Source organism: Chrysemys picta, chromosome 10 (genome assembly GCF_011386835.1).
Source record: "Chrysemys picta bellii isolate R12L10 chromosome 10, ASM1138683v2, whole genome shotgun sequence".
In the NCBI taxonomy this organism is placed as follows: domain Eukaryota; kingdom Metazoa; phylum Chordata; order Testudines; family Emydidae; genus Chrysemys; species Chrysemys picta.
Window position 1 is genome coordinate 73,310,492 of NC_088800.1, and position 20,739 is coordinate 73,331,230.

The 20,739-nt window shown below is 38.8% G+C and overlaps 1 protein-coding gene across 1 annotated transcript in view; it reads left to right on the forward strand.

Annotated features, from left to right (window-relative positions):
* LMTK2 (lemur tyrosine kinase 2) overlaps nt 1–20,739 on the forward strand; it is a 76,720-nt gene that overhangs the window by 36,826 nt on the left and 19,155 nt on the right. The window contains exons 6-7 of the mRNA XM_005304688.5: nt 206–293; nt 8,578–8,711. Coding sequence (XP_005304745.2) covers nt 206–293; nt 8,578–8,711 — 222 coding nt within the window. The remainder of the gene's footprint in view (nt 1–205; nt 294–8,577; nt 8,712–20,739) is intronic.

Here is a 20,739-nt window from a genome sequence, read left to right on the forward strand (position 1 = left end):
TTTCCTTGCACTGCTAGAGTATATCAAAGGGGATTTATTGAGTCTGAAGATCTGCCTCTTATACTGTTTCTATGTGGATTTAAATCTGACTTTCAAAAGAGAAAACTGAGATGCATAGTGGATAGTAGTATTCAATCATGTTAGAGCTATTAATGTGTATTGCTGTCTTTCTGACTTAAAATAATCTGTTTGTATTTTGTTATAGCATTCTTCAGCATCCAAATATTCTGCAGTGTATTGGGCAGTGTGTGGAAGCCATCCCGTATCTTCTGGTGTTTGAGTTGTGTGACTTAGTAAGTAAACGTAATAGTGAAAATAGTAAATTTAATAGTTTATAGTTAGAAAATACTGTTTTCTTTAGAGTACGTTTTAAGAGGTTTTTGTGAACCTCATTATTGAAACCACCTGTTCATTTTGAAAAATTCCTTGAAGAGTCAAATGAAGGTATCTTAAAAGGTAAATAACATGTATTTACTTTTTTTCATTTGCGGACCACAAAAGCAATATTTGTTTATACTTAGCTCTCTAAGTTCAGGATTTAACCTCTAGTTTATTGTGGGACTTTCTAAAGAGGAAAATAATTGAACAGAAAGTAAGCTTTGCCACTTTGTTCTTCTGGACAACAGAATTGTTAGTATAGCCCATTTTGAAAAAAAAACCTGTTAATTCTATGCATGAATGAGGCAGAAGTCCTGTGGGGGTGAAAGAAGGAAAGGGAAGTGGGGAGGACAGGATCATCTAACTAAAGACTGGTATAGTAATGCATAAGCCCAAGGGAACCAAATAAAGGTTGCATGGGTAACCTTAATTCATACATTTCCTAACTTTTGAGAATTTGATTTTAGTGTTAACATTCTTTTAATGTCATTTATTAATGTAACTTCTTAAAAAATTAAGAACTTAAAAATTGAAAAAAAACAAAAAAAAACAAATTCAATAAGGTGGAATTCTGTTAATATTTCATACGGATTTTCATCAGGGTTTGGGATCTTTAGATCCACAGCATAGTTCTCAGGCTTCTAACTGATAGCATAGAAGGCTGTTATCTTTCTCTTGGATTTGCCACTAGAGGGACATGGTGATGAGATTTCCCAGTGGGTTTCACAGCAATTTGTTAGACAGTAAAAGAATGTTGAGACTCGGGAATAATAGGTTCAATTTCAGGTTCTGTCATGAAGGGTTCTCTTATGGTTAACAGACCCTTCTGTCCCTGCCCCTCAATCTCTCCCTGTCCTTCTACTCCTGTTTTCCCTGGTTTCAGACCCTCTTGTTCCTGCACAGTCGGCTTTCCCCTCTGTTCCTGATCCTATCCTCCCTGCCTCCAACACTCTCTCTTCCCCTTTGCCCCTCTACGTTAAAGCCAGGCAGCTTCCTCTTTCTCCAGGCTGCAAGGATGGCAGCAGGTGGAGCATTGAGAGCATAGGAAAGACAGTCTCCCTCTTTGCAATTCCAGTTTTTGCTGCCACAGCAGCCATTGGCAGTGGGAAGAGCAGTTGCAGCAAAGGTTCTGCTTAGTCCTTGTAACCCTGGGTTGGAATATGTTCGGTCTCTGTGGGTATTGTGTGTGCAGAGTCTGGTTGAAATGTAGATGGTGTTAGGAAATGGAGCATACAAAGTGAAAAACAGAATCTTTGGAGAATCTAGCTGCCTAACTCTAGCTAGCTTCTTCTGAGCATGTGGAAACTGAGATTTCAGAGGCTTATAAACTGGCCAAATGTAAGCATATTTTTATTGGCACATCCCTAATGCCAGTGTGACCTCTTTGTCAAACTTCAGTTCCCTGCTCCAAAACATGGAAAGTTAGAGCTTCTCAGATGCTTTTTTTTAATATGGGCAAAGCAACTTATTTTCCCCTAAATTTATTTTTGGAAATGTTTGAACCATTTTACCATAAATTTCCCAGAAAAATTCAGCCTGAGGCATATACCAGGTTGAAATTTTCTATGCCCAAATGGCTAATTTGGCAAAGTTGCAAGCAACTGAAAACAACTGTGTAATGGACAAGGAGCTGCTATGTAATAATGGAAGAATACTGAGATGTAACAATTTTATGAACACTCTGTGACCTTGTCAGTGAAGTCAAGTTGTTGTATATTGGGTTCTAAGACTTTTCTATGTGAATTTATTGATTTAGTTTGAGACTGGGGAAGAACAAACAGGAAGGCAACACAGTAGCTGCCTGTTTAAGCAATCTCTGACAAAACACTTCCGGGGTTGGGGCCAATTACAGAACAATGCTATATTTCTACGCCCCTGGCCAAAGTGACACAGCTGTTCTATCAGTATTCTGAATGAAGAGACCAAAAGAACAGTAAACAGTTAAAAAGCCCTTCTGAGGAAACAGGGAGGTGGTGGTGGTGGAGAGGAGTCCGTTGTCAGCAGCTGTCAGGGGGACAGGTTGATACAGAGAGGCTCTGTAGAAGAGTCTGAAAGAGTTGGATTTTTCCCCCCAGCTTCCAGGGAATGGTAAGCCTTGCAGACAGATGGACAGGCAAACATAGGGATTGGCTTACTGGTTTTTGAGATCTATTTTTTCTGAAATGATTTTGTTTTAAATAAATACTTTGTTTTAAGAAAGCTGTGTGGTCACTGGTTACCACTGTCATTTTTTTCTAGAGAGAAGAAAACAGCAGGTGCTGAACATTAGTCAGACCTGCTGAGGAATTACAATTAATCACTGGGGACTGCAGCCAGATCTGAGTCTGTGAGTGGGAGAATCATGCAGTTCCACCTCAAGATAGAGGTGACTGCTTGAGGCCAGTACCTCAGTGGTACACTTCAGACCAGAAGGGGTCAGAGGTGTAGTTACTTGGGAATTGTGACATACAGTACTTATAAAAATAAAACAAAAACCCAACTATGTTTGGATGAGTTTAAAGACTAGCTATAGAACCAACTCTTTTTAAAGGATTGTGGTTTCAAAGAATTCTTAAAGCAGGATTTCATTGCAAAATGTGTGAAGACAGAAATAGACTCAAAGGACATACTGACTGTTACACTTGCATCTTGCTGCCATCTAGAGCTAGCTAGGCAGTTCTGTTCAATGCTTTTTTTAACATAATTTGAAACTGAATTGTATAAGTGAGGATATGATTTGCTTAGTGAATTAAATTTAAATTGTGTGTGTGTTCACTGGCAAGGTAAGTAAACCAGATGCATATGTCCATATATACACTGTCTTTGGGATATAATCCACATATCAAATTAAAACAATTGTCTAATCATAAATTTAATGCAAGCATTAGAAGAAAATTACTGTTCTAAAAGACTAATTCTATAGCACGATGAAAATATCAAATATTTCAAACTTTATGAAATTAGCAATTGAAAACAGGGCAGAAGAAGAGATTATAATGAATGACCCGATGTACCCATAATAGAAAAGCTACACGATTGCTTTAATTGTAAGTAGTTATACTGATTTAAAACAAAGGCTTTATACTACACTTCTTGTAAAAGCAGATGTGGATAGAATTGTAACTTGTACTGGAGACCTAATTTTGGTGTCCAGATTATTTAAAGTAATTTGTTTTAAACAGGAATGGCGGCTGCTTTTTTTTTTTTTTTTTTTTGAACAATCCTTATTTAGTAAGTTCTCTGTTGCCACATCATTCATCATGCAGTATTAGATGAAAATAACATGTTAGTAACCCTTTTCATAAGCTATATGTCCATGACACCATGCATGAATGCCTAGGAAGGAGTACTATAGAAAGGGATCTGGGGGTCACAGTGGATCACAAGCTAAATATGAGTGAACAGTGTAACACAAAGTGCAAAAAGAGCAAACGTTCTGGGATGTATTAGCCGGAGTGTTATAAGCAAGACATGAGAAGTACCGTAATTCTTCCGCTGTACTCAGCACAGGTTAGGTTTCTACTGTAGTATTGCGTTCAGTTCTGGGCGCCACATTTCAGGAAAGATGTGGACAAATGGGAGAAAGTCCAGAGAAGAGCAACAAAAATTATTAAAGGTCTAGAAAATCTGACCTATGATAGAAGATTGAAAAATTAGGTTTGTTTTAGTTTGGAGAAGAAAAGACTGAGAGGGGACCATAACAGTTTTCAAGTACATAAAAGGTTGTTACAAGGAGAGGGAGAAAAATTGTTCTCGTTAACCTCTGAGGATCGGACAAGAAGCAATGGGCTTAAACTGCAGCAAGGAAGGTGGTTTAGGTTGGACATTAGGAAAAACTTCCTAACTCTCAGGGTGGGTTAAGCATGGAATAAATTGCCTAGAGTGGTTGTGGGAGATTTTTAAGAGCTTAGATGAACACCTGTTAGGGATGGTCTAGATAATACTTAGTCCTGCCATGAGTGCTGGGGCTAGACTAGATGACCTCTCGAGGTCCCTTCCAGTCCTACGATTTTCAACTTGTGCATTCATATAACATACAACCAGTTAAGATCTTTGAGTAAACTAATTCTAGTGACATTTTAACCTAAGTATGAATATAAGTGTATGTTGCATTCCTGGCTGGGTTCCAAATGAATCATTATGTAGGAGTATCTTACCTTCTGCAGGACTGGAGCAGTGTGCACACCCAGCATTGTTGTAGGATATGCCTATAAAAGACTACAAAGACTATAGCACTATAGTTATGTCAGCATATCTATGCTGGCATAGCCCCATAGTGTAGATGCAGTCTACACTGACAGAACGTGTTTTTCTGTTGGTGTATGAATACCACTTCCCCAGAAATTAACTGTTGATGGATTCCCTCTTCTGTTGGTATAGCTACAGTTACACTGCAGGTTATGTTGCCATAGCTACGTTGGCCAGGGGTCGGTTTTGTTTCATACCCTTGACCAATATAGCTATGCTGATATAACTTTTCAGTGTAGACCAGGCCCTAGATAACTTACAAGCTCATCTTGAATTCAGTTAAAACAGCTGTTTCTGCATAAGCCATTGGCATTTGTACTTTAATCTAGTCCTTCCCAACAGAATTCCGATAACTGACATTTATTTCCACAATATACAAAAATAAACTTATTATATAGTAAATTGAGCTTCATTTTCTTTTACTACTCAGTCATATTGTTTGCCCAAACCCTTAGTGAAAATGAATCACTAAAATGTTTTGAGTTGATAAGGTATTGTTTGGCTTGGTATTGTTTTCTGTGTACCTTTTATTATCACCTGCCTATTGACAATGTTAGTTGATGCTGAGACCTTTTCTTTGCTTAGCATAAATCTCTAATCAAGAGTTTATAGATATCATTTGCACTGACTTTCATTTTTTGGAAATGAACCAGGTTGATATATATGAAGTTTAGAGGACTGCAAGTACCAGTGTTTTGAAAGACGAAACTTAATCATGCACAGTCTTTAAAGTTCAGCAGCTGCGAAGGGCTTAGTTTTGTTTACCATCTCTTTTCCTGGAAGATATGTTTGTGATTAGTCCTAAAATGATAAATACCAGACACATATTTGGATTTAATAACAATTTTATTGCAGCTTAGTGTTGAAGTTGCAACTTCATATCTTTATAAACAAGACAAATGTATTTTTGTGCTAGAAATTAAACTTCAAATGGTCACCTTAAAATGTAGGTGATACTGGCTCAGTGGATTACAGAACTGTAGTTGGGTTAGTATTATATATTGCTATGAAGGACACAGTTTCCCCTTTACACCAGCTCTTCATCCAGTCTGCATTCCCCCTTCCCAGCTCAGCAGGCTCCTTGCCCACCCTTCCATATCCCATCTCACCTCTCTTCCTCTGCAGCTCCCAGTCTGTCTTTGTAGGCTCCTTGTCTCAGTATACCGCTTTCACTCTCCCTGGTCTATTTTTTTGTTCCCTTTGTATTGAAATCAGGCTGGTTTGTCGTCCATGCTGCCTGAGGTCCAGCTGGAGAGAGTCATTGAGAGTAAAGGAGAAGCAGTGGCCATTACAGGGAAAGACCCCTGCTTGGTTCTAGAGTCCTGCAACCTAACTCAAATCTGATTGCAAGTGTTGGGTCAGGTGGGAAAACATGTAGATCCCATCTGGTTGGTACGGTGGTGGCTGCATGCCCTGCTGGCTGCTGACATCTTGCTATGTTGTGTGCACTGCAGAGTGAGTGTGCTGAGGAGTCTCAGCACCTCTCTCTCTCTCTCTCTCTCTCTCTCCAGTACACACAGTGCAGCAGGGGATGGTGGATGGGAGGAGCAGGGCATGCAGCCACCACTGGGGCAACCCCATGGGCAGGAGGTGACAATGGCACTGACTTAGGTTCATGGGGAAGAGTTTAGTTATGTGGGCTTGGGTCTGGGCTGGGCTTAAAAATTAGTCCCCAGCAGAGCTCTACTTTGCTCCTGTAGCATGCTCAGTCATTATGTAATGGTGCATGTGCAGTCTGGTCAATGGTAGAAGCTGAGAGGGGCTCAAATATGCTCAGAGCAAATGGAATCTTATAGAAGTGTAGGGCTAGAAGGGACCTTGCGAGGTCATCTAGTCCACACACACCCATGTTAAGGCAGGACTGAGTATACCTAAACCATCTGTGGCAGGAGTTCGTCTAAACTCTTTTTAAATTCTTGGTAACCTATTACAATACTTAACTTTGCATATAGTTAGAAATTTTTTCCTAATCTCTTCCCTAAATCTCCCTTGCTGCAATTTAAGCCAATTACTTCTTGTCCTACCTTTAGTGAACATAGAGAACAATGGATCACAGTCCTTAACACATTTGGAAACTGTTATCAGGTTCTCCCTGCAGTCTTCTTTTTTCCAAGATAAAACGTATTCAGTTTTTTAAACCTTTCCTCATAGATCATGTTTTCTATACCTTTAATCATTTTTGTTGCTCTCCTCGTTCCTACATTTTTATTTCATCTTTCTCTTGCTCCTATTGTATTTCTAGAACCTATTGCCTTTTATGTCCCTTGCTAGTTGTAATTCATTTAATGCTTTAGCCTTTCTGATTTTTGTCCCTACATGCTCGTGCAATTCTTTTGTACTTGTCTTTAGTAATTTCTCCATGTTGCCACTTTTTGTAGGATACTTTTTTTATTTTCAGGTCATTAGAGCTCCTTATGCAGCCATGTAAGCCTCTTACTGTTCTTCATATTTTTCTTTCACATTGTGATAGTTTGCTGTTGTGCCTTATATATTGTCACTTTGAGAATCTGCTGGCTCTCCTGAACTTCTTTTTCCCTTAGATTTTGTTCCCATGGAACCCTACCTACCAGTCCTCGGAATTTGTTAGTTTGGTTTTTTGAAGTGCTTTGAAGATTTTAGCTGCTAAAATCAAAGTCTCTACTTATCACGTGAATTGCAGTTTTTCAAAGGCTTGTAACTTGGCCAAATTTAGGCACATTTTCAATGGGTGGCAAAGTCACATACCTGATACATAAGCTACACCCTGCCAAATTTCAAGTCACTGATCCAAAGCATATGGTACAGAGCTGTTTTAAAAAAAGTGGTCCCCAGAATTTAAGATGGACAAAACATATTTTTACCTGCGCTTCCTTCTTGGAAACAACTGAACCATTTTGGCTGAAATTATTTGGAAAACTTCAGCCTGAGGCAGACATCTGGACATTCAACGACTTGGGCTGAAATTTTAGGTCTGGCAAAGTTATAAATAACTGAAACAGGATCTTGTAATGGGAAGAATTGGGCAGGCTTAGTAGGTGGTGCTGCTCGCCCCACCTGAAATGAGTTACTCTCTGTGCTTTTTACCTGTTTGTTGAATTGAATCTTATTGTGGTATACCAAAAACTAGCACTACGAAGCCTGGTGCTGGTAACTATCTAAATCCAAACATAGGAGCTATAGTGTCATTTTGGAGAGATTTAGACTTTCACCTTTATTACTGGATACAATTAATGTATTCTTGCTTCTAGAGACTTTTGATAAACTGGTTAATTTTGTTTGAATGTTTAAGAACACGTTAATTATTGTAAACTGTTTTCTCAATTGCAAAATGACTCTGTTTCTAGCAGAGTTTATGGCAAGGACTTTACCATTTTTATATGATTTCCTTTATTACATCTGGTCCAAACTCAAAAACCAAATCAGATGGAGCCCTCCTATGGACTTATTCACCTGTGTACCATTTATTCACAGTATCACCTAGGTTCCATCCACATGCTGCCCTCCTGTGGTACCTGAATACTCAGACTAGGAAGGTGACAAATAAGGCATGCAATTGACACTGAAAGACCTGGCCAATTGGGGATCACTTGTCTTTCCCCACTTCCAAGGTCAGCTCTGCTGGTTTGCTGAATGTTGTCTTTAGATGGCTTCACACCAATCTCTTTGTGTTAAAATCAAGCCATATTTTTTCATTTTAAGTATTATTGCTGTGCATATGAAAAAGTGATCTAGAGTGTTAACTACTGAATGACTTGAAATGAAATACCCTTAAAAGAAAAGTATCATATGCCTTAGATGCCTTCTATAAGAATACCTATAGACACTCGAAACTTGATGAGGAGACTCTTTATTAAGCACGCACTTATTTTTAAATACTAATCATAACCTTGTTGACTAATGAGGATCAAGTAATGTCTTGTTGCTTCTTCATTAAGTATCTGGGTGCAACCAGTGTAAGAGACAGTTGATAAGAATTTCCATCTTGTTTTACAGGGTGACCTAAAAACCTATCTCTGCAACGAGCAGGAGCATATTAATGGAGATTCACAAATAATGCTGCTACAGAGAATGGCGTGTGAGATCGCTGCTGGACTTGCCATAATGCATAAACATAATTTTGTGCATAGGTATGCTTTCCAAATATATAAGAATGTTTGTTATGCTGCACTCTAAAACTCATGCAAACTTTTCTTTAAGTGTCGTGATTGAAATAAAAGCAATATGTATCAAAGTAAGAAGAGATTTTATAAGGTATGATTCTGAATCAGTTAGAAGATATTTTCCTTCATTAAGAAGAGTTGATTTGTATTCATTGAGTTGGAAACTAAATTGTAGTATTTAAATCCTATAACTCATAACTGATGAAATGCTGCAGAACTAGACGCCAAGTGGCGAAGTAGATGTCTCTGCTACCATGTGGAAGAAATAGTTGTACAAACAACTTGCAAAAAAATTGAGTTTGAGATGGTCTCTAGACATTCCTCCATCACCTGGTTGAGATCCGGTGCATTGCTGTGATGTATGAAGAAAGTATGTAATGATTGTATTCTGCAGAAGATCCCTGTATCCACTTAAGGGTCAACAATTGCTGAAGTTGACTGAGCAAGAATTTCAGAATCATTTTGTCTTAATGAATTTCCCCAAGATTTAGCATCTATTTAAATAGTATTGTCAATTAAGCTTATTAAATCTCATGATTCCAGACACTGCATACTGTCAGATCTTACTATATACCTCAAATCTTAACCCTAAAAATGCCAGTTTATAGTGCAATAGAAAATATATATGTCCCAAAACAGCATGGCCCAACTAGAAAATAGTTGGAAGTAACTTCAAGGTAATTGCTTTCATGTCATTTCAAAAATTGCTGTCACTTTTTTTTAAAATCACAGGTTAAGTGCAAGACTTAGCTATAGAGCTGTATACTTTATTATGAAAGCTCTTAAAACTTAGAGCTTTAACTTGAATGCAACCATTAATCAGTTTCATTACTAAAATGGAGTAAACTGGTTAAGATTGCATTGCAAGGTGAAAGGTTTGCATTGGATCCAATTCTTTTTGCCATTTTTTTTGTTTGTAGGGTGAGGAGGTGAGGTTAATTGGTCTTTGAGCCAAATTCAGCTTCAGTTTAAGCAGGTGCAATTCCACTTAATTTACAACAGACTTTTATACATTTTCTTCAAATTACATTTTTACTCAGTTATCAGAGTTGAATAGCTAGAGTTTCAAAAGATTATATGAAGTAATCTGTGAAAGTGATCTATTCTGATTTTTTTTTAATTTTGGAAAAAGTAATATGGAATTTTTCCTTTCCTTGCTGGCTGAACTGCATCTAGTGCAGGGAATAGTGTTTGAAAGTGGAACAGTGGAGATGTCAAACTGAAGAAACCTTCATCCATGTATGATGAAACTAAATACAAGGGAACATCTTAAGAAACAAGATTAATTGGTTTCAGAGTAACAGCCGTGTTAGTCTGTATCTGCAAAAAGAAGAACAGGAGTACTTGTGGCACCTTAGAGACTAACAAATTTATTAGAGCATAAGCTTTCGTGGACTACAGCCCACTTCTTCGGATGCATATAGAATGGAACATATATTGAGGAGATATATATACACACATACAGAGAGCATAAACAGGTGGGAGTTGTCTTACCAACTCTGAGAGGCCAATTAATTAAGAGAAAAAAAACTTTTGAAGTGATAATCAAGCTAGCCGAGTACAGACAGTTTGATAATAAGTGTGAGAGTACTTACAAGGGGAGATAGAGTCAATGTTTGTAATGGCTCAGCCATTCCCAGTCCTTATTCAAACCGGAGTTGATTGTGTCTAGTTTGCATATCAATTCTAGCTCACCAGTCTCTCTTTGGAGTCTGTTTTTGAAGTTTTTCTGTTGTAATATAGCCACCCGCAGGTCTGTCACTGAATGACCAGACAGGTTAAAGTGTTCTCCCACTGGTTTTTGAGTATTTTGATTCCTGATGTCAGATTTGTGTCCATTAATTCTTTTGCGTAGAGACTGTCCGGTTTGGCCAATGTACATGGCAGAGGGGCATTGCTGGCACATGATGGCATATATCACATTGGTAGATGTGCAGGTGAACGAGCCCCTGATGGTATGGCTGATGTGATTAGGTCCTATGATGATGTCACTTGAATAGATATGTGGACAGAGTTGGCATCGGGGTTTGTTACAAGGATAGGTTCCTGGGTTAGTGGTTTTGTTCAGTGATGTGTGGTTGCTGGTGAGTATTTGCTTTAGGTTGGGGGGTTGTCTGTAAGCGAGGACAGGTCTGTCTCCCAAGATCTGTGAGTAAAGGATCATCTTTCAGGATAGGTTGTAGATCTCTGATGATGCGCTGGAGAGGTTTTAGTTGGGGGCTGAAGGTGACAGCTAGGGGTGTTCTGTTATTTTCTTTGTTGGGCCTGTCTTGTAGGAGGTGACTTCTGGGTACTCGTCTGGCTCTGTCAATCTGTTTTTTCACTTCAGCAGGTGGGTATTGTAGTTTTAAGAATGCTTGATAGAGATCTTGTAGGTGCTTGTCTCTATCCGAGGGATTGGAGCAAATGCGGTTATATCTTAGAGCTTGGCTGTAGACAATGGATCGTGTGGTGTGTCCTGGATGGAAGCTGGAGGCATGTAGGTAAGTGTAGCGGTCAGTAGGTTTCCGGTATAGGGTGGTATTGATGTGACCATCGCTTATTAGCACAGTAGTGTCCAGGAAATGGACCGCTTGTGTGGATTGATCTAGGCTGAGGTTGATGGTGGGATGGAAATTATTGAAATCATGGTGAAATTCCTCAAGGGCTTCTTTTCCATGGGTCCAGATGATGAAGATGTCATCAATGTAGCGCAAGTAGAGTAGGGGCGTTAGGGGACGAGAGCTAAGGAAGCGTTGTTCTAAGTCAGCCATAAAAATGTTGGCATATTGTGGGGCCATGCGGGTACTCATAGCAGTGCCGCTGACTTGAAGGTATATATTGTCCCCAAATGTGAAATAGTTGTGGGTGAGGACAAAATCACAAAGTTCAGCCACCAGGTTAGCTGTGACATTATCAGGGATACTGTTCCTGATAGCTTGTAGTCCATCTTTGTGTGGAATATTGGTGTAGAGGGCTTCTACGTCCATAGTGGCCAGGATGGTGTTTTCTGGAAGATCACCGATGGATTGTAGTTTCTTCAGGAAGTCAGTGGTATCTCGAAGATAGCTGGGAGTGCTGGTAGCGTAGGGTCTGAGGACAGAGTCTACATAACCAGACAAGCCTGATGTTAGGGTGCCAATGCCTGAGATGATGGGGCGTCCAGGATATCCAGATTTATGGATCTTGGGTAGCAAATAGAATACCCCTGGTCGGGGTTCTAGGCATGTGTCTGTACGGATTTGTTCCTGTGCTTTGTCAGGGAGTTTTTTTAGCAGATGGTGTAGTTTCTTTAGGTAATCCTCAGTGGGATCAGAGGATAATGGCCTGTAGAATGTGGTGTTAGAGAGCTGTCTAGCAGCCTCCTGGTCATATTCCAATTTATTCATGATGACGACAGCACCTCCTTTGTCAGCCTTTTTGATTATGATGTCAGGGTTGTTTCTGAGGCTGTAGATGGCGTTGTGTTCAGCATGGCTGAGGTTATGTGGCAAGTGATGTTGCTTTTCCACAATTTCAGCCTTTGCACGTCGACGGAAGCAATCTATGTAGAAATCCAGTCTGTTTCGACCGTCCGGAGGAGTCCATGCAGAATCCTTTTTTTTGTAGTGCTGGTAGGGAGGATTCTGTGGGTTAGTATGCTGTTCAGAGGTATGTTGGAAATATTCTTTGAGTCGGAGACGTCGAAAGTAGGATTCTAGGTCACCGCAGAACTGTATCATATTCATGGGTCTGGAGGGACAAAAGGAGAGGCCCCGAGATAGGACAGACTCTTCTGCTGGGCTAAGAGTATAGCTGGAAAGATTAACAATATTGCTGGGTGGGTTAAGGGAACTACTGTTGTGGCTGCTTGTGGCATGTAGCAGTTTAGATAGTTTAGTGTCCTTTTTCCTTTGTAGAGAGGCAAAGTTTGTCTTGTAAATGGCTTGTCTAGTTTTTGTAAAGTCTATCCATGAGGAAGTTTGTGTGGAAGGTTGGTTTCTTATGAGGGTATCCAGTTCTGAGAGCTCATTCTTAATCTTTCCCTGTTTGCTGTATAGGATGCTGATCAGGTGGTTTCGCAGTTTCTTTGAGAGTGTGTGACACAGTCTCTCAGCATAGTCTGTGTGATATGTAGATTAATTGGGGAGAGACTTGCTCCTGTGTTTATTAGTCGTACATTCTGAAATAGCAAATCTGGCAGTCTTCAAGTCCTGTCTATGATTCTGTAGCTGTAGTTCTAACATAACACACCATTCCCAGCCTTCATTGGCCAGAAGCCTGGGACTTTCTGTTCCTTAGATTCAAGATTTCCCATGCAACATGTTGCTTAAATGCCACTGGACCAATTCAACCCTGAATTTGAGGTGCTTCCATTGGTGTATTGGCAGTGTTATAAACAGCATGTGTAGCTCAAACATGCATCTTAAAATAAAGACAAACCTAGAAAATAGAAACCACTTTTTCTCTCAGTGAGTGAAGTAAGCCTAAATGTAAAGCTGGCTGTGAATGTAAATCTGTTCCTCTGCTTATCTGATCTTTTTTACATGCTGAGAAAAGTAGGGGTTATTGAATTACACAACTCAAATAAATGGATGGGTGTCACAACTGTTACAGGAATATGATGAATATGCATTTTAAAGTTAGGGGTCATTTGATACTTGATTTTTTTTCCTAGTCTCTACCTGTGTGTCAGAATTAGTGAGGCATAGATAATTTGTAAGTTCATTCATACTACCAATGATATCACATAGTTGATGCCAACTGCTGACTTGATTTATGGAAGTACACAGTTTGTAAAATGTCAGGTTTGTCTTAAGTTCTTTCCCATTCCTATCTTATGACCTACAGGAAGTCTGTCTGTTTTAAATTATACATTGTACCTGGCTTGTGTCTGTGTTTTTTGCTTACATTGGAATACATTGTCTAATGAAACATTTGAAATAATGGGATTTCTTTTCATTTTAACCCTTTTTGTTTTTATTGCTCTTTGATCTCCTCAGGTCAGGGATCGTCTTTTTTACTTTAAGTGTTAAACACATTGTGAGTGCTCCTGGAAAGAATAATAAAATACTTAAAGTAAATAATAGATGACAATTTTTAAAATAATTTCAATGTTGTATTTAATGTACAGGCCCATACTGATTATCTTTATTTAAACTGCTTTGTGCACATATGTTCATTAGTTTTACCAATATAGAATGTTACTCTTATCACCCAGGCAGATACATCAATTTATGAACAGACTTTCTTTTTCCCTGCTATCTGTACATCTAACATCTCTTGGCTTCAGAACAGAGCACTAGATACCAAATCTACTTGAAAGTGTTAACTATGGCTTAATCTTTTTCCAGTGGAAAGAAAACTGTAAACAAGTTGGTTGTCTGAAAAGCAGCCCTGTGTTAACAATTGCTTTGATGTGGAGATATTGGAATGGGAATTACCTTGCAGTTGACATTTTTGGATATGAGGAAACTATTAAACTGGTTGAACAGGAACTACTGAGGGCCAACTGGAGTGACTTCAGGAGGGAGATGAATGAAGGGAGTAGTAAATATGGAAGGTGGTGTGGTTTAATTTGTACTCAGTGTCTCCTCCTTTTACTAACTGGGATTTTGATCATATAAAAATAGATCTAATTCATTTTTATTAACATTTGTAGAGAACCTCTTTATTAATGGTAATAGGTCTGTGGACATGGCAAGAGGTTTGATTTAGGTGGAGTAATGTAACACTTGAATTGGTGCTCCTGAAGATAGGCTAGTAGTTCAGGCAGAGTTCAGGCAAGTGCTGTGCAAGTTCCCCACAAAGCTTTACCAGTACATCTCCGTCCTGACCTGAAATTCCTTTGCTATTCCAGTCCTGTGTGCTTTTTGATCAGACTGTCAGTGTGCCAAATTACGTGGTGATTCTATGTGTGTAAATGTTCACTAAAGACAGATCTGAAATGACCAAATTTATTTTTGTTTGTGACCTAAGAAAGTACTATGCCTTGTTCTCCAGAAGTGGCATATGTCTCGAGGATGCCTTTTGCACATACATGAGCATGTTACTTTTCTGGTTGTTTGAGAGAGCAAAAGACCCTAAATGTACCAAAGCAAAATCCTTGCTCCCCTTTCCCAAAAAAAGATGTGGCATGCTTCTTGAGCTCTAATCACAGACTGTGATTACTAAGAGTTAAAAATAGAACACAAGGCATCCGTTTTTCAGATAAGGTAGTCAGGTGCCAAAGGCATGTGTATATTTGGATACTTTAACAGAGCTTTTGGTTCAGTCTCTTCAGCATCCCAAGTAGTGCTTAAACTGTGGATTTTCATGACTGGGATGGTGGGGGAGCGCACAATGAATTATTTAGTATTTGCATGTTAATACTTTATTTTAGTTTGGTAGTACCAGTGGTAGATCCAAAAAGTATAATGGTCCCAAAACCTTTCTGGGAGATATTACTGATCCTCAGCCTGAGCTGACTCACAGTATTCTTTGCTTGCAAGAACTTAAAAAAATTAAGGGCCATGATTGCTTAAGTTTAGAGGGTGCGGGGAAATAATTTGGCACCAGAATATTTTGAAGATGTGAATATGCAGCAAAATACCATATTTTTCTGGTTAATTCCAAAACTGGAATACTTCTAATAGGAATTTCCATTTATTCTAATGTTTGTTCCCAGGGTTTGCACTGTAGTCCTGGTAGTTGTGAGAAGAATATGCATGTGTTCATGCATTTTGTTTGGATAACTGGTCAAGGTTATCACAGTTGCTTCAAGATCATAAGAACCTTGAGCAAGCTGATTCTTCACTATCAAGAAAAACACTATTTTTAGTGCTCTCCTAATTTCTTGCCATCTTCTGGATCCAGTTCAGTAACCAGCTAGGATAGTAATACAAACATTGGAAAAGATAACTAGGATCAGAGGAAGTGACAATGCACTGCCAGTCATAAGTGGTGCAAGGCTTAGATCGGGATGCATCCTGTCAAGGCCTAGTAACTTAGGTTAAGCCAAACACCTGCCCTGTATTTAATAAACAGCATCCTGTCCTAATAGGACTAATGTAGAAACTAAGTGGCAGGTGGGCATTGTGCTTAGAATTCTTATCTGAACAAGCAAGGACAGAAATCAAGAACTTAAATGATGTTAAGCTGGCCATCACCACCATCTCTTATCTATTCAAATCTGTCCACCTTGCACAATCTCAACAAGACAGCCAGTTGATTGAGACAAACGGTCCTCCCAGATGAATGGTAATTTAGCTGGTAGGTCTTTTAACAGATTTGCATCATCTGGAGATCTGTCACTAGACCTGTTCTTAACCTGGGTACAAGATTGTCCAGAGGTTTTTTTTTTTTTTTTTTTTTTTTTTTTTTTTTTTTTTTTTTTTGCAGTAGTTGCTGCAAGCCATTGATGTTAACAATAGTTTATCTAGTAAGGTTTCAGTCTGAGATATTTTTCCCTTTCCCAGCTGCACTTATTCTGTTGGTTCCCAAAACGATCGATAATATCAGTGGGATTTCATTTTCAGATTGTAGCCCTGGTTATGAAGTATTCTTGCAACATAACTGCATGTCTAAGTGCAAAAGAAAGACTTAGTCCAACTTTCCTTATTTTCTTACATAATCTTTCTGGTGGGAAAAGTTGTTATGATGACCATTTCAAAGGTATAATGTATGAAGTAGGGCCAGGAACAAAATGGTGACATTTCAAATTATTTATTCAATGAAATACTCTGTTGCCACTCCAAGACTTCCTACTAGCTCTGGATAAAGGACTAGCTGTTGAAGATTTTTTTCTATAGTGATCAGTAGCAACGCTGATAGGACTAATTTTCTCAGGGTTACCTTTAGCCATTGGAGCTGTAGTGGCCGCACTGCTGTGTGGAGCTGAAATATGCTCATTGGGATCCTGGAGCTCTTAATATATGATGCATGGACTCAAGATGCTTGCAAAATACTCAAACCCATTTTATAATAAAGCACAATGAGAGGAGAATGTCAGAAGCTAATCAGACCGTATTTAACAGAGTTTGGTTCTTTCAACTAGGTTCCTTCACTTCTAAATACTTCCTCTGTCGCAGCTTCCATCAGACTGAGGCTGTGTCTATACTATAAGCTAGAAGTGTTATTTCCCCAGCTTGTGTTCACATACTCACTCTAGCTCTCATCAAGCTAACACAAGGATAAATGGCATAGGTGGTGGCAGCAGTCACAGCTGAATCATGACACACACAAACCTATTTGAAACTGGTAGGTATGTACTTGGCATAGCCTAGCCAGGCTTCTGCTGCCGCTTCCTGTGCTACTGGGGCTGTGCTACTATTTAGACTTGAGTTAGCTGGATGAGAGCTAGCACATATTTGTGTATACAATCACACCCCTAGCTCGTAGTATAGAGGTAGCCTGAGAGTCCTCTGGTAACAGTTCTATGAAGTGTTTCCCACTATGCACCAGTTTTAAAGGGGTGTACTCTTTCCCAGATAGTGCAAAACACAGAAAAAGGAGACAATATAAGAGTAGAATTATGTTGGCAAGTGCCTTGATAGGCAAAGAAAATAGAGAATTAGAATTTTGTGTTACTACGGTCAGAGAAAACTGTACAGGGATATTGCCCAATCCCACAATCCTTATACTGCAAGAATGCAACTAGTTAGCTTGAAACAGATAATATGATGCATTATATTATAGAAATGTAGGGCTGGAAGGAACCTCAAGACTCATCTATCCCATCCCCCCCTGCAATGTGGCTAACCTGTTCTTAAAAATGCCCATGGGCAGGGATTCCACAATCTCTCTTGGCAACCTATTGCAGTATTTAACTAAGATACTAGGAAAACTTTCTAATTATAAGCAAACTTAAATCTCCCTTTCTGCAGTTTGAGCAGATCATTTCTTGTCCTACCTTCAGTGGACATGAAAAACAATTGCTCACTGTTCTCTGTAACAGTCCTTAACATATTTGAAGACTGTTGTCAGATCTCCCCCATAGTCTTCTTTCCTCAAGACTAAACATGCCTCGTTTCACTTTTCTGCATAGGTCAGGTTTTCTAAACCTTGTATCATTTTTGTTGCTCTCCTCAGCACCCTCTAATTTGTGCATACCTTTCCAGAATTGGGCACACCACTCAAACTGAGTAAAGGGAATAATTATGTCCCATGTCTTGCATATGACACTCCAGTTAAAACACCCCAGAATATTAGCTTTTTTCACAACTGCATTTTATTAGCTCATATTCAATTTGTGATCCACTATAACCCCCAGATTCTTTTTAGCAATGCTACTGCCTAGTTAGTTATTCCCCATTTTGTATTTTATGCATTTAATCTTTGCCTTCCTAAGTGTAGTACTTTGCACTTGTCTTTATTTAATTTCATCTTATTGATTTCAGACTAATTTTCCAATTTGTCAAGGTGTTTTGAATTCTAATCCTGCCCTCCAAAGAGCTTTTGACTGTTCCTAGCTTGGTGTCATCCACAAATTTTATCTATTATCCAAGCCATTAATGAAAATATTGAATAATACCAGACCCAGGATAGACCCCTGCGGGACCCCACTAGAAATGTCTTCCCAGTTTGACAGTGAACTGTTGATAACTGTTCAGTATGGTCTTTCAACCACTGGTGCACCCACCTTGTAGTAACTTCATCTAGACCATATTTCACTAGTTTGCTTATGAGAATCTCATGCAGGACTGACAAAAGCCTTACTAAAATCAAGATATATCACCTCACAGCTTCCACCCTCCATTAAGCCCGTAACCCTGTCAAAGAAGGAAATAGGTTGGTTTGGCATAATTTGTTCTTGATAAATCCATGCTCTTTATTCCTTATAACTCTATTATACCCTAGGCGCATACAAATTGATTGTTTAATGTTATGTTCCAGTATCTTTCCAGGTATCAAAGTTAGGCTGACTAGTCTGTAATTCCCTCGGTCCTCTTTGTTCCCCTTTTTAAAGATAGGTACTATGTTTGCCTTTCTCCAGTATGCTGGGACTTTCACCTATCCTCCATGAGTTCTTGAAGATAATTGCTAACAGTTCTGAGATTGCTTCTGTTACTGCATTCAGTATCCTAGGATGACTTTCATCATGCCCTGCTGACTTGAATACATATCTTATCTATTCTTAACCTGTTCTTTCACAGTTCTAGCTTGTGTTCCTTCCCCCTTGTTGTTAATAGTGAGTTGAGTATCTGTTCACAATTAACTTTTTTAATGAAGATTGAAGCAAGGGCATGCATCTCATCCCAATTTCATGGTGATGTGTCCAAGATGCCCCAGCAATGGGGACAACTGACTTGACCTACTGTATGAAGTTGCAGGAGAATTACGTTTGACTTCTGGGCTCAATATTTCTGTCCTTGGAACTGGGAGTATCATTGAGCATTAGCCTGCTAAACCCAGGGTTGTGAGTTTAATCCTTGAGGGGGCCATTTAGGGATCTGGGCCAAAAATCTGTCTGGGGATTGGCCCTGCTTTGAGCAGGGGGTTGGACTAGATGACCTCCTGAGGTCCCTTCCAACCCTGATATTCTGTGATTTCTATGTCACTGCTACAATTCCTCCAGCAGGTTAGGAATAGTATTGATGAGCTCCAAAACACATCCCTTCCCTCAGCCAAGGAAAGTAGTGGATAAGATAGGTTTTGTTTTAGAGCAGGGGCTGGAATATAAAAACTAGAGTCCTCAACTGAGGATGAGTAGATGATGGCTCTTACATCCTCTAAGATTACCTGACAAGTAGAAAGCTTTTATTTTAATCTGTATTTAACAGTTTTGAATAATGATTTATAATAGTACCACCAGTCTTAACTGCCAATATGAGCAATGGTGCTGTAACACAAGAAACAATGGTTTGCAATTATTAAATGAACAATTTTTTTTGCAAAATGTAGCTAAGTTTGGTAGATAACTGCCTGTGGACCTGCAAGACTGTCTTTGCAAATGTTTATTTCTGGCAACACTATCCTGATGCTGTCAGAGTATGTGGTAAAGCTCCAGCATCAGTGATTTTGTTGTTAGTGGTAAATTCAAGCAGCTAGAATTGTATTATATTAATATTTTCTTCCAGGGTTATTTTCCAGCTATAGTTGCCTGAAATTAGATGGGAATTTCTTGTTTTATGGGTGTAAATATAAATGGTTAAAATGCATTGACAAGTTGTCTGTCAAGTGATGACATTTGCTAAAGATATTGTCAAAGGGGAACAAGTTCCCCCAGCTTAAAGGTGAAAAATGAAGTGCTAATATTTTTATGTGGAGTCTTTTTCTTCAACTGCTACTTACTTACTATCACTAGCTGGAGCAGCTATAGCTACCTTACTGATCATGTGTACCTGTGATGAATTTATAATGGAAACTGGATATGAGTAGTGTTGCTGTTTCTCTAAGCTTTTGAGTTTTCTTGTGAGACAACTTCTATACACCTCTACTTTTTTCCTTTTTGCTTTGATAAATTGCCTTTTTATGGATATTTAAATTCAATTTATAGTATATTTATATGAACAGGAATTTAAGTGCAACTTAATCATTATGCAGAACACTGATTAGTTCCTTATTTGTATAACAAATTTGTGCTTCTATTGAAAACCATTTCAAATGTTTATATCTAGTATCTAAAACCTAAATTATTTGTATCTTCAGTTTTGACAGGAACTGTTACTATGGCAGAAATGAAATGTTAGGTGTGGAAGTAAGAGGGTTCTTTTAGATAGGGTAGAAGAACTGAGGACTCATATGATGCACAACTTCTTGTCAGTGGCATAAAATGATTGAACATCCATTATTACAAACAGCTTTGTGTAGGGTGAGCATTTTTTTTAAGAGCATGCATAATTACAGCAGACCACAAGGGGGTAGTAACTGCTGCATTTTGAACTTTGTTTATAATGCTCAACAAAGTGAGTTCATTACTTTTTATTGTCCGGCTATACTGAAAGAAAGACAGGAGACATTTGATATGTTTTTTTAATCAGGCCACAACTTTATTATTAGATGTGTGGGACTATCTGGCAGATAACAGTGTGCAGCGTAGGTAACACCATGTTTATTC